At 39.7% G+C, this 15,017-nt stretch overlaps 1 protein-coding gene across 4 annotated transcripts in view; it reads right to left on the bottom strand.

Moving 5' to 3' along the window:
• Positions 1-15,017, bottom strand: part of PLCB4 (phospholipase C beta 4) — a gene marked incomplete at both ends in the record, with an annotated part of 154,070 nt that overhangs the window by 13,801 nt on the left and 125,252 nt on the right. For all 4 annotated transcript variants that reach the window (XM_082856887.1, XM_082856886.1, XM_082856889.1 and 1 more), the window contains 5 exons: positions 824-999; positions 2,758-2,833; positions 4,104-4,219; positions 12,666-12,731; positions 12,879-12,928. In XM_082856887.1, the coding sequence (XP_082713013.1) occupies positions 824-999; positions 2,758-2,833; positions 4,104-4,219; positions 12,666-12,731; positions 12,879-12,928 (484 nt within the window). The remainder of the gene's footprint in view (positions 1-823; positions 1,000-2,757; positions 2,834-4,103; positions 4,220-12,665; positions 12,732-12,878; positions 12,929-15,017) is intronic.

Consider the following 15,017-nt stretch of genomic DNA (forward strand, 5'->3'; position numbering starts at 1 on the left):
GAAATCTGAGAATGTGCCTAGATAATTCATGCAGTTAGATTTTAAAAGTTTCTTTTTGATTTGTTTGTAAAATGCTTCTGTTTTCTACTTTTTTGTGTGTATCAACAGACCATAACTTTGGCATACAGTTGGCACTAAGGAAGGTGCAGGCGAGCTGCAACAAAGCTGTGATAAAAAGACATAACTGACCTAAACACTCTTCTGCCCTGGGAAAAAGTCCAGCTCATCATCTTCAGTATGCAATTTGCTGAAATGGGGTGAGACCAAAATAAACAGATACTTTTTGCTGTTTCTTGATCAGGCCTGCTTTTCTAGAATTCATAGAAGTCCAGACAGTGGAAACAAGGGTCTTTCCTCAGGTACCTCTGAGTGATCAGAACCAATCCCTCTAGGAGCTCAACTGCTTGGTCTTTATCTTCTTCTATGTCTTCTCTTCTAAGAGGCTCCAGATCATTTTTCAAAGGCCACCTCCAGCCTTATCATTCTATGAAGCATCTGGGACCACTTGGAGGCGGTAGAGCCTGTGACACGTTTTAGTATGTATCATATGCTACTTGTAACGTGACTTAATTTGTCATGGGAGTGTGAGATCTTGCCAACACTTGGAAGCCCTTTGATGGCAGAGGCCATTTCTCATAGTTCCTCTTGCTCACGTCAACTGTACAATAGGATATATGTAAAAGCTCAATGTTGTATGTCAAGTTGATTTTCCTTACTACCTTGACAGGTGCATACACACACACACACACACACACACACACACACCCCACAAAACTAGTCTTTTGTAAAAATTGGGAGTGTCTTCTGGAGCTAACTCTCCCACCTGTCATGGGACAGTTTCAGCTGCAGGGTCTGCTGCTCGTGGGCGTTGATCAGGAGCTTTCTGAGTAGCTCGCACTGCTGGCTGAGGTGCAGATCCCGGATCTCCTGCTCCTCTGCACTGTGAGTGTTGATCATGTCTGACCACTCTTTTGTGTGCTGCGCCACGATCTCCTTGACCTGCGTGGGGAAAAGGGGGTGGTGCCACTTAAAATTCTCACAGGTCAGGTAGGAACTGAAAGCACAGTATTAGCCATGCATTTCAGATCCCTCCCACCAATTTACTTGGTCAATCAGTAGATACCCATATAACCTGCAAAAATATGTACTAATCAGTGGGAATCAGGAAGTCGTTGCTTATTAAAATAGAGCAATCACTTTGGCTCTAAATACTTAATCATGACTCGTTATTTCAGCTGCCTAACTCGCCCACACTCTGGTTTGTCTGGGCTTTGGGCTCCTTTACCAATTCTATCAGAATTCTCTTCATCACCTTATATTTTTCCAGGTTCACTTCCACAAGGCCACAGATCTGAATAGAGAGCTGTGTTCTCTTATTCCTGGATCATGACTTATTGTGTCATTTGAACAGATGCTGGGGTAGAAAGTCTTCTCCTGCAAAGAGTATCCATGCTCTTCACACTGTGGCTTTACAGCTCATCAATAGCTAGATTCTCTTTCTCCACCTCCTTGAATCTGGCTGACCTGTGACTTGCTTTAGCCACAAGACAGTAGCAAATGTGATACAAGCAGAAGCTTGGAAAGTACTTATCCTTTTTCTATGCCTGGAACCCTGAGGCTAACCTGTGGTAAAGCCTGTGCTAGCCTGCTGGAGGATGAGAGGTCATGTAGGAAAAAAACAACCAGCAGTCAGCTACCCACCAGAGAGCTGAGTGAGGCTATCAATCCCAGCTGACTGTTGACACACACATGAGCCCAGCCAAAATCAGTAGAACTGTCCAGTGGAGTATAGCCCAAATTTTAACCCACTGAACTGTGAGCTAATACACGGTAGCTGTCTTATGCCACTATATTTCGGCATGGTGTTTCACGCAGCAAAAGCAAATTGATACGGTGGCCAACGTTTCTGCTTTCCTATTTATGCAAAGCATTTAAAAATCATGGCATGTTGCATAGTTGTTAATTCTCACATATTCCAGTTAAGAAGAGAGAAAGAGAGAGTGGGGAACAACTCTTAAAGATACACAGCTTACTGCCTCTACAGACTGCATGGCAGAGTGGACACAAAATACACAGCACCAAAGAGAACTTCAGCTTGGATGCCTGGTTGGCCCAGGTATGTGGCAGGGTCGCTGGCTGGATGACAGAGCTGCATGTAGACATACGGAGGCTGGCTGGTTTGACCAAAAGCTACAGTTGGAAATTTTCTTTCACAGTTTCTTTTCTTTTATAATTATTATAATTATAATTATTTATGTTCTTGATGGCACCTTGGTGCTCAGCTCTCCAAAATGTCCATAATCTTAATTAATGTCCCCTAAACTATTTTCTTGCGTCTTTGGGGGAATCCAAGTAATTAGGCTCATCTCCTAGAATCTCAGCTCTGGATTTTTTCCCATCTCAAAATTCCACAGCAAAGTTAGGACAGAATAAGTATCAAAGAGCTACTGAACCCTCAAGGTGGGTGGTTTTCTGTCCTATGATCAATGTTACTTCTATAGGGAATCATATTCTGTATTTTATACACTATTTCCTTTTAGTTGTTTCCCTTGATGCCTCTGAGGCAGACAACATAGATATTGTGAGCATATGTTTACAAATTAAGGAAAAGGTGTTCCATGAAATGGCTCTTCTCCAAGCCAGTGAGCCCAGACCAGCCCCAGGCTACTGTTATTTCTGATTTAAACTGGGTGCAGCTTCTAAAAAATTACACAGTATCTTCTGCAGTTGCTGCTGTAAAAATAGGTATTTTCTTACCTTAGATTTGTGATCTGATGTCAGCGTCTGAATTTTAATTTCTGTTTCTTTCTTCATTTCGAGACAATTACTTCCCCTGAAAATGGAAAACCACAAATGCATGCCAGGCATTAGATATCTTTCCTCTCCCAGGAACCTTTGCTCCAAAGCCTTCCAATGAAGACAATTTGTTCATCAAACATGAGACGCCATGGCTCACTGGGCAGCCTCGGTTCTTCCAGTAATAGATGCACACCTTACAAAATATCTGTATTGTGATTACTCAATTCAACTACTACACAAAGAGACATTTCAGACCTAACAATTATTTCATTGTTAAAGGTTTGTTGTCAGAGTTTCCATTTTGGTTCCTGCTTTTCTACAAGCTATTTTTTATTTATTCAATAATACACTATTTAGGATGAGAACTGAAAAATAGGACCTCAGCCTTGAAGCGAGTTTTCAATTCTTCCACTTTTGTAAAGCCAGATTTTTGTCTTTGACACATGCCAGCAAGGGAGAAAAATAGCATTTCTTGGCAGTGCAGGGTAATTTTTGCTTCTTCCTCTATTGTGAGTAGGAAATATATACTAGGCAATTGCCCAGCAACTATTACTGCTTATTTCAGTGATTAATTTTTCCTTTTGGAATATCCATATCATTGCTGAAACCAGAATAGACCCTGAGCTTCTGCCTTCAGCATATATGCTCTGATTTATTATGGCCTAAGTCAGAGTGCTTCATCATATTATTAATAGAGAGCGTCTCTGAGAGGCACATTCGAAACATCCAACTTATCACTTCTCCATGGCTGGCACTGAGTGTGTTTCCCTCCTGCTCTGTTATTCAGTGAGCTTACAGCATCACAGAAACATTCCCCCAGCTTAATTCTATCAATAGATAAAATCTTTCAAGGTAAATGCAGTGATAGGTTTTATTCAACAGTTTCATCTGTTGGCATAAGCTAAGGATTCTTGTAGTATTAAACATCAAAATTGCATTTTTTTTCCTTGAGTGTATCAACCTTATTATTTATTACCTAGCAATGCAAAATGATTTCTGGAATTTTTCCAACTGTAATTTGTCCTTCCTTCTCCCGCTTGACCCCCATTCACCTTAAAGGTACCATGAAAGACACAGTTATTACTTCATTAACCAACAGCTGCAGAACTTGAATAAAGCTCCTCTTTTCCACTTCAGTCACTCCCTTCAGCTGAGTGAGTCGCTTATTTTCCAGGAATCATTGTTAATGATGAAAACACAGTTAAGACTAAGTTCTTCCTTGGCCTAAACAGGCAGTTGAACTGTGGGAAAAGACAAAACATAAAAAGGCAAACAGCCTCCAGAAGGACATAAACAGCATTTACCCCTTCTTCTTCATTGCCTTCTCTAGGATTTTCTCATGAGTTGACTTCTCCTTGTCATACTGCGCCACAATTTTGTCAACTTGTGTGCAATGTAGCTTCTGCATGGTACTGTGCTCCTGAACGAGAAGAATTTGTAGTGACGAGTTAGACCTGTAGTGTAGCTGATAAGCTTTATCCCATGTTGGGCTGGCATAATTTTCAACAGCTCTTTCAGAGTCTTGGTTTGAAAATCAAGGAGTAACTGAGTCTGGGAGCTGGAAAGACTTCCAATCTCCCACTCGACCCGAGTTTCTTGTATTCCCATAAGGTCTCTCCAACAAGTGGGTTTCCAGTCTCAGTCCATTGAACATGCCCACATCAAAAGGCAGCCCTGCCCACTGCTGGGCAACACCAATCATCCCAAAGTTCTTTCTTCTGCACATAGATGTCTCCATAGAACTGCCACCCATCCATCTTTGTTCTGCTGAGTCATCTAATGAGTCCACTGCCCCTTCTACAACCTAGTCCCAAAAACCCAAGTTCAGCTACCATATTTATTCTCTTTTACATGCTGAATATAACTATTCATTATGTGGCATGGCTTCTAAACACCGGACACTTTTTGGAAGGTCTTGAATACCATCATTACACAGTGAGAACCTCCACTGTGGTTGTCAATATCAGCTCATTTTGAATCCCCATCAATTGATATTTTTGCCAGCTTCCTAATCTAGATGCACTCACAAGGATGACAGAATGTTGAGGAACCCTGGCCTTCAGCTTTACAGATAGTTAAAATATTTCTCCACATGCTTCCTTCAATCACTGAAAATGGGGCTGCAATGCTTTGAAAATAAGTATTTCTTTATAAACATTATTTCTTCCTGATAATTTGGTCACAGCCAGGGACTTAACTGAAATCAGATTTCTTTAGCTGATCAGCCCCTAATCATAGAGGAAAACAGTTCAATCAGTAATATCCACTCTAAGATGATGCTTGATGTTATATCCTAGTCTTACTCTCGAGAGACTTAGAGAAATGAGATGATACTAAAGTTTGGAATGGATAGACTTTGCTCAGGTTATATAACTACCCTCATGGTCATGTTTCCTTTTGCTTATTTTTTTAAGTGAGTAACAAAAGTGAGTGACTTAATTATTTAAAATTAATTTTCTTCCTAAGGTAGGCTCACCTTTAACCTAATTCATGGATATCTTAAAAGATTTCATAAAATATAAATGGGGGAGGGATTTTGAACTTTCCCAAGATTTTCTTAATTTCCCAATACTGTTAGCAGGTTAACACAGGACTTGATTTACAGTTCATTTATATATAAATTCTTCAGAAATGCATTGGTGCATATGGTCTCAGCATTCCTGTCCAGTGAATAAATGCCTCTGGGAGAAGGCATGGAGGAAGGTGGTGCTAGGCAGGAAGGTTCTAGGAATAGGACCTGATAACAGGGACAATGAGTGCTCCGAGGTGATGTTACCTTCCTCTGGATTTGGGGTTAGGGAATTATAGGTAACAACGTCCTGCTTAATTTGTGGTAACCTGGAACACCTCATAAATCCAGTCCTGTTACCAATATCTGTGCCCTTTTGTGTTATAAACTAGGGGTTCTGCATTGGGTTAAGGACATGGACAGTCTCAGGTCTTAGGACAAGCTACTTACCCTCTCAGTCTGTTCATCTTTATAATTGGGAGAGTGATACCTTCTTCAATCTTTATAATTGGGAGATTGTTGCCTACTTCATAGGGTTGTTAGGATTAAATATAAGAGAAATCATATTTCAAATGCCTGTTATACCTTATTCGAAATACAATTACATACAAACCTACTTATATTATTCAGTACTCATGAAAACATGCAGAGAGTGACCTGGGAGAAGGGAGAACAGCCTGAGAAGTTAAATCAATAAACTTTTCCTCCAAGCTTAACCTACTGCCACAGGAATAGATTGACACGTTGATGTATCCTTATTTAAATGGATTTAGCTACTCTTGCATTGTCATGGGGAAAAAAACCCCACTAAATCACCCTACTACTAGTCTTCCTTCTAAGATTTAGTAATCATCATGCCTGTCTGGCACATGCATTAATTTTCCTGGGCAAATAAGGGGCTCTGTGCAAGTCTAGAATAAAACATTTCAGAGGTGCCACATTCCTATGTCTCTTGCAAATATCATTGAAAGGAGGGTGGAGAAGATTGTTTCTTTAAATATTCTAGTGCAGCACAAGAAAAGGAAAATAAAAGAGGCTCTGAGGATTGGAAGTAAGCTGACATAGACTATTGCTTAAGGAAGTATTCTGGTGAACCTTAATTAACCCAATTAAGATATGAGGAATGAGGGTGTTTGTACCATAAAGGCATTCATGATGGCTTCAAGTATATAAGATATGCTCTACAAGGGCAGGGAAAACCTCTTTTTTTCACCACTACACGGCCCAATGCTTGGTACAAAGTAGATTCAGTAAATATTTGTTGCATGAATTAAAAAAATTAGCATGGAAAAGCAGTAAGAGGACTTGGATTCTGGTCCCAGCTCATCCTAGTGGCCTTGTGTAACAAACATAAATCTTTCCAGGATTCAATTTCTTTATTAGAAAACTGAACAGGACCTTGTTTGCCCAACCTAATTCATGGTTATGAGCTGCAAGTTACCTAATATATATAGAATTTAAAAAAATTAGAAGCATATTGAATTAAAATGATTACAATGAATACACATAACAAGAAAGCTCACCTTGAAAAATTATCTCTTGTGTTTCTCTCTGTGCTCAAAACTATCCCTGCGTGGTAGGTAGAAGGTATTGAAGTTTTGGGATAATCTGGTTCCCAGACAACACTTCCCCTTTCACAAAGAAATGGGGACCTAATTACTGATCCTCACGTGATAAGCGTGGCAGTGGGCTCAAGCTTCAGCTTCCTATTGTACAAACTAGAGGAGCCAGGAAATTATCTCTAAGCCTATTTATACTAAAAACAAAAAACAAAAAAAAAACTGTCATTGATTTTATTCTTTTGGTCCTTAACTGAGTCATGAGACTCTATGGAAGAGATAAGTCCTTTTTCACTCTTTCAGGTCAAGAGTACCAAACTTAAATATGTTGACTTAAAAGTCTATCTTAATTGGAACATTTTGGGGAAATTAATGTATGGCTTTTAGCAGGATTTGTATATGTTTCTATCAAAGTTAAGAGTACTTGCTCTATACATGTATATGTTTAATTGATTCACTTTGCTGTACACCTGAAACTAACACAACATTGTAAATCAACTATACTCCAATAAAAAAAAAAGAACTGTCTACCACCATCAACTGCTAAAGGAAAAAAAAAATCAATAGTAACCTCAAAAGCTACAGTATATCTATTTGCTCAGTGGAAAAAAAAAACATTAAGAGTAAATTCAGCTTCTTCTGGGAAAAACTTCTGCTGCAATTCATTCTTGTGGCTGATGTGACTCTGGACATAAATTCTCATGCCACAGATGATACTGAAACATCTGAGTAAATCGCGTTTGCTCAGCACACACCTCTGAGATTACCAGTAAGCTGCCTTTGTGGGTGGTTGCTGTGTCTCTGCCCATTTCTACTTCATGACAGAGTTGTAGGTCTGTTACTGACTACTTACCACGAATTACATTTGATGAGTTTAACAGTAGTCTTGGTGTTTATTATCAGCAAAACTGCTTGCATAGCAAAGAGCATATTTTCCATTAGCAGTTTTACTGAAATGCCAAATTTTAATCAGATTCTCAGGCATTTTATTTGACTCATCTAGTGATGATGCTGCAAACTGGTGGTCCAAGGGATGCATTCAGTTTTTGTTATTGCTTTTTTTTTTTGCCTACATGGTGTTTCAGAAAAAGACTGAATTAGTGGCCATAGTTAGGTAGCACTGTAACTGTTAGAAAGGGTTATATAAATATTGTTTCACAGAAAGGCTGGGGTAGTTAATCCTTACTATTGCTTGACAACAGGGCAAAACCCATTTTTGAGGGAGGCCTGTTCTGTATCTTACAGGCCTTTGGTGGGGTTTTCACTGAGGAACAGTAAAGAGTGCTAAATAATATTCCTAAAGAAACAGTTTTCAAAATTTAGTGTGCATAGGAGAGGAGCTTATTTAAAATGTATTTCCTAGATTTCTCCTTGGAGATGATAACAAAGTCTCCAGTGGGCACAAGAATATGCAGTTCTATGAAGTCTCCAGTTCTTGGCCCAAGGATGATGTGTTGAAAAAGCAGTCCCAAAGGATGCCAAGATATCTGTACCCTGTAGACTCATGACTGCTCTTAAAAACCTTTCACTAAGACCATCAAGATGTGTGGAAATAAAAACTAATGTGGGAAAACTCAGAGGCAACCCAATACAGTGATGAAGAGCTTGAGTTCTGGAGTCTGATAGAATTTGGTCCAAAGCTTGGCTCCACCATTTAAAAGCTAGGTGATTTAGTCAAGGTGTGTTTCTTTTAAGTGTAAATTATCTCATCTGGCAAATGGTTGGTAGACTGTTTGCAAAAAGGGCTACAGTGATTTCTCTTTCTGTATCCAATCCTCTTTGCAACCTGACTTTGTGGTTCCTCCTGCCAAGAAGTAGAGTCCTCATCCCTTGAACCTGGGACAGCCTTGTGACCTGCTGTAGCCAAGAGATGGAGGTGGAAGTGATGCTGTGCCAGTTCTGAGCTGAGGCTTGGTCTCTTGGGACCCCTACCATGTGAACAAGCCTGGACTACTGCTGAAGATGAGAGACCACAGAAAGCAGAGGCCTTCCAAAGTCAGCCAGCCCCCCACATCTGCCCACCATCTGCCAAACTGGTAGTGACAGCAGATGTACAAGGGAACCCAGATGAGACCAGGAACATCATCCAGCTGAGCTACAAAATTGTGGGCTAAATAAACAGTGGCTGTTTTTAGTCACTACATTTGGGGATAGTTTGTTACTCAGCAAAAGCTAACTGATACAAGTTAATATAATTATAATACTCCTTTATATAATTGTTATAAGAATACCAAATAATAAATGCTTATGTATATATTAGCTAGTTTTACCTTTTGAAAATTATTGACAGATAGAAAAACTAGTGTTAGGATAAATAAGATCAAATGGGATCAGGCACTAAGTGGGTCTGGTGGTAATAGATTCACCACATCCTCTCACCTCCTTCACCAGTGTTTCTTTTTTTCCGCTTTAAAGACAAGTGCATTAGTTGAGTAGACCTCAGTATATATTGGGCAAGTAAATATTCCAATATACCCTTAATCTTAAAAGTTGGCTCAGATGAGGCAGTGGAAAGAATTAAGGAAGTACTATAGACTGAAAAGTTACAGAAACTTTATAGAGAGAAAGGTCTAACTGTTTGAAAATAATTATTTGCAAAGCCTTTGGACAGTTCAAATAGATGAAAAGCACTTTAATTATAACCAGCATGAATGAGTTATATTGCTCTAGGCACTTCTCTGAATTTCATTTTATTCATGTCTAAAATGTGGACAGTACCATTTGGGTTTCAGGGATATTGTGAGAATTTAAGAATGTATATACAATGTGTACCACAAAAGTGACATTAAATAAATGTCAGCCTTATTAGTAGTGGTAGTTCTATATAAAAAGATTATGGAATTCAGAGTTCATAAATTATACTGCCAAAGCAGGTTGAATAGAAAAGTGGGCCCCCTGTGTATTTAATGTGGGAGAAGGAATTCATCATAAGCTTATAATCATACATTTGTGACTTTAACTTCTGAAGTACATGAGGATATGGAAAACAAGCCATGAAATGCATTTGCCTGCTAAGAAATGCTTTCAAAAAGCATTCTGAAAAGCAACAGGCAAGCACTGTATATTTTACTGTGCAATTTGGCTCTGTTACTTGACTGAAGGCATTTTGAAGGCTTCCTCCAAAAAATGTACACTAAAGCTGTTACGAAAGTCCACACAAATTTAGATGGTAGGATTTAGGGAGATTTAAAATCTCCTTTTAAGTTTTGGTTATATTAGAATGTGGGGCTCCAAGAAGCTTGAAGTTGTTTCTGCAAATGAAGTCAACTTGGATTCTATTCTGCCATATAGGATTTATTTGTTACTAAATACTAATATTTCCTCACCAATAAGTGTGAAGAAAATGGAAGGAATAAAGTTCAGTGCCATCAGAGGGGAAGAGCTATCAAAGCTACCTCTAAATTCTCTCATGCAAAAATAATTTTTCACTTGCTATTGACTGAATATTTGTATCCCTCCCCACTCTGAATTCATATGTGGAAGCCCTAATCCCCAGTGTGTTTGGAGGGGGTGCCTTTGGGAAGTGGTAAGGTCATGAGGGTGGAGCTTTCATGAATGGGATTAGTGCCCTTATAAGAAGATACAGGAAAGAGATGAAAGCTCTCCACACCATGTAAGGAGCAGTAAGAAGGAGGCTGTCTGTAAACCAGGAAGGGGCCCCTCATCAGACACTGAATCTGGTGCACCCTGACCTTGGACTTCCAGCCTCCAGTACTGTAAGAAAGAAACTGTTGTTTAAGCCACCTAGTCTATGGTAATGTGTCATAGCAGCCCAAACTGACTAAGACACCATCTTTGCCACTTTTCCGATTAAGCAGATAGGCCTGTTAATAGAACTGAGACAGTCTGAACTCGAAGGTTTAGATAGGGAACCAGCAGACAATTCTGCTCAGTGTTATATAGGTTAAGTTCTAAAGAACCAAGGAGCAACCTTCCTTAGCAGCTGTCCAGGTAACCAGTATATTGACACTGTCCAAACTAGATGGAGATTTACATACTGTCCCACGTGCTGCCACTGCCTTTGACGCAATGCGGGAACTTGTTTACTTACTGAAGCATCCAATACCCTTCACAGAATAATGCAATAAAAGTATGGGTTCCAGAGTCAAGACAATTTGGGTTCAAATATTGGCTCTGCTACCCTCTAATGCTGGGGCATTAGTTACATGGCTTCACCTCCCTGATCTTAACTTCCACATATGCACAATGGGGACTTAGAATTTATCTTATAGGGTAGAGAGTATAAGATGAGGTAATAAATATAAAGTGCTGAGCACAGCATCTTGAAAATACTTCACATACAAAAATCCTAGATGGTATATTATTCTTATTATTATCAGACATGGTATATTTCCTGGTCATGCCTCAAGGAAATATTAAATGAGACTCAGGCAAAATGTTTAAATTTCCAATCAGTCCAAAGGCCATTGAGATGCCTGCCTCAATAACAGAGATCCAACTTAAACAGAAGGAAAATCTGGTGGATGACGCCTTGCCATATGGTTACCAAGTCCACTCCTAATAACCAAAGTCATTAAAAGTGCATTCGCATTTCCTTTTCTCTCCCTTTTCTGTTCCCTTTCCATATTCCAGTTTGCTGCCAATGACCAATAAAATGGAAATCCCTACTTGAGCTCTGTCTCCACACTTATAAACATCTGTGGCGGGTTTCCCACGTGGGCAATGAAAGGAATTCCACTGAATAGAATTGAAATTTGAGCAGTCTTTGAAGTGACCGCTATATCAGCAAATCCATGAAGCCAATAATACAGGGACTGTTACTAGGCCAAGATTAGGCCAAATTTCTCAAAGGAGCACAAACCATTAAAGAGATGACAGAGTTCCAGGCTGCACTCTTTGCATCTTCGTATTTGAAGTGACTCAGAGGTTCATCACTCAAGTCCAGCTCTGCAGGCTGTGCCTTGGTTTGAGGCTGGGGTCAGGGTATAAAGAAGTGGGATGGCAACATGAGCTTAAAAGAATTCAGAAGTCCTTTCAAGTTAAGAAATTAAAATTTCTCTTGCTCTCCTTACCCGTAATGGAAGAGGACATATTTACCCTTCCAGCAGCAGCTGTTGTGATACATCTTAGGAAGGAAAAAGATATCACGTTTGTCTCTTTTCCCGGTGAGGGAAGACTTGAAAGCAGGATGGCGTCTGGGTGCTGTGAAGTTTTTCAACCTACGTGAGAATTCCTGCTATTCTCTTAAATTTGTAGCTAACTTAGAATTCCTCATGATCACTGTCCAAAGACCTCTTCTTATGGGTAACTAGGAACAACAACTATATTCCATAAGTAGGCCAGCAAGCAGAGTTTACATAATGGGGGAGAAGGTGAGACAAACTCTTTCTCTAGGTGGCTTGGGTAAGAAGTTTGGAGCTGGCCAGCATCTCCCGACACACCGTGTATGGCAAACTATTTGCCAGTGACTAAGGGAATTTCGGTACCCAGAGACTAAGACTATGCGCTGGTTTTCAATAGTCAGGTGACAGCCCACTCGTTTAGATAAAGTCAAATTATGAAACAATTTTGAAATGGGTGAAGCTTTGTTATGCTTTTGAAATAAATGTTAGAAACACAGATCACAAATCAGTGACAACCAATCCCAAATGGATTCTATTTTTAAATTTCATTTCTAAGCAGTTAAAATGAAGGTCCTTCTGCCCAGTTGGCTGGTATCAGTTTCTAAGTAGTGTTTTTGGCTGTGAGGTTTCATCAGAGAGATGAAAGGAAAAAAACACACAAACAAGCAAACAAAACTACACACACATATTGCTTGCCCACACAAAACACTGTACCTTTGCATGTTTCTTCTTTAAAGAATTGAGCTCCTTCTGTTGTTTCTTTAAATGCTTCAAGTAAGCCTGTGGGGGGAGGGAAAGAAAGACAGGATCCCAAATAAGTTTGTGTAGTACTACCACAATGATTACAGTTGGTGAGAAACAAAAATAAGTCAGTTTCACCAACAGGCAGAACACAAGAGTGCTGGCAAAATGACGGAGTAATTTTACCTTCATCTGCTTTAAATCTTCTATCCTCACTTGAGGGATCAGTTCAATACCTGAAACAAAAAGTCACTGTGTATATTAAAAGTGAGAGAGAATAAGTGATCATATCAAATTCACAGTTTTGAAATCGCATCTAAAGATGCTGACGCAGCTTTGCATGTAATGTTATGGATATAAACATCTTAGTTTCCTATTACAGAGCAATTAATTAGACACTTACCTGAAACGTTTATTGTTTTAGGTCAGGTTCCCTACTATCAGAGCCTGGAAAGGGGATTTGGGTACACACGATTTATCAAGGGAAGGCTCTCAGGAGAAACCCCTTAGAGGGTGGGAGAGAAGCAGGATAGGGCAGAGGAAGAAGCTTGAGTGTCTTTCTAGCTGAAATCCAGCCTAGGTCTGATCCTACAGGAAATTCTTTAGCATAAATGGCCCTCTGGTGTTGCTCTAGTTTGAGGTAAGGAAACTGGGCTTTTGTAACCCCATATCACTCAGCTAAGGGTGTCAGAGATTTTACAGAATCTTCCTTTCGAGGCAAGAGAACTCGCATGGTCTGAGGGCAACTCTAGGGAGAAAAGTGCAGCTGTGATCTGCAGTCAGCCAGTATTCCCAGACACCGAGGGTTGCGACACCAACCCCATAGAGGAGATCAGACCAGGCACAGCAGCATCTATTACCGTTACCTTTATCTTTGTATTTGAAGGCTCATCCTATCAGTCCACTAACTACCAACTCTATTCCCAGCTTAACCATCATCAAAGAACAAAACATTTTTTCAGCCACTTTCTTTAACTGAATTTAATTTTAGCATTTAAGTGATATACTAGTGAGTCCAAAAATGCCTTTACCAGACAGAAAATAATGAAATCAAACCATCGTAGAACAGGACGCTGTCATGATGACCTAGATTAATATACTACGTCATCCTGTTACTGGAGTGATGCTAAGCCAGGTGTTGTCATGGCAACCACATTTGTAGGCGAATCCCAAAACATGTTCTGTTTGACTGCAGATTTTCATCTTAGGCAAACAAGACGAATGTGCACTCTGTACTATAATTGATTTCCGTTAGAATCCCAAAGGCTAGGTATGAAATATTCAAGAAAGATAGGTGTCAAGTTCTAGGTTCTTGTTTTTCAGCTGTACTCATTTTAAGAAGATGTGCACATCCAGTGTGAGCGTGGTAAGGACAGAAAAAAAGGAGAGTCATGGCGGAGAGAAATCAGTCTTCCGATCTATAACATTTTGTGATAGGGGTGTCAAGGGATCATGGGGCTACTCTCTAATCTCTTAGGTCTGACATCACAAGCTAATTCCCTGCTTTACTGCAGGGCAGAGGAGGCTATCCTGGCATCACTAAGAGCTCCCTATCTTTGGGTCTCTTTTCTCTCTTCTATAAAATGAACACACAGAATTGGGGGGCATGCAAGGTCCTCTGGAGATCTAACAAATACTAAGAGTTTGACCTAGTCTGATGAGACTCTTTTTTGGTGTTTGTTCAATGAAATCTTGATTAACAGGACCCTGTGAAAACATAAACCTTTGGTCTTTTTTGGAGAAAGACACATTATAAAAGTGTTAGTTCCTGTGAATGATTTAGTTAGTTAGGAAAAAAACACACTCTACAGAACAGGAACTGGTACATGCTTGGTTTCATCTATATGTCCAAAGCAGCTTGTCTAATAGGACTTCCAACAGGAGTGGATATGTTCCATCTGTGAGCTGCCCAGTGGATGGCCATGAGTTCCACATGGCTCTTGAGCACCTGAAATGTGGCCAGTGCACTTGAGGAACTCAAGTTTTGATTTTTAAGTCCAAATAGCCACATGTGGCCAGTGGTTTCTATATTAGATAGTGTAGGTCTCCAGGCTTCTGGTGTGAAAGTAGGGGTGAATTTCTACAATTTGGGCCCCAAAGATTTTGACTAGTTGAAGGTTCAGTATATATATTTTTTGTTTTTATCAACGCAGCTCATTAAAAATGACTTGTTTTCTCTCAAACCGTAATTTGGAAATCAACTAGTTGAGTTTCCTTAATTCTTTATCCTTAAAATTAAAGAGAAAATCAAGCATCATTGGTGCAGTTATTGCTATTTGGCTGTGTGTCTAAGAGAAATCATGTAGAACTTCAGGACTCCTCACC

The sequence above is a fragment of the Leucopleurus acutus genome (genome assembly GCF_964270905.1).
Source record: "Leucopleurus acutus genome assembly, chromosome: 16".
Taxonomy (NCBI): Eukaryota; Metazoa; Chordata; class Mammalia; order Artiodactyla; family Delphinidae; genus Leucopleurus; species Leucopleurus acutus.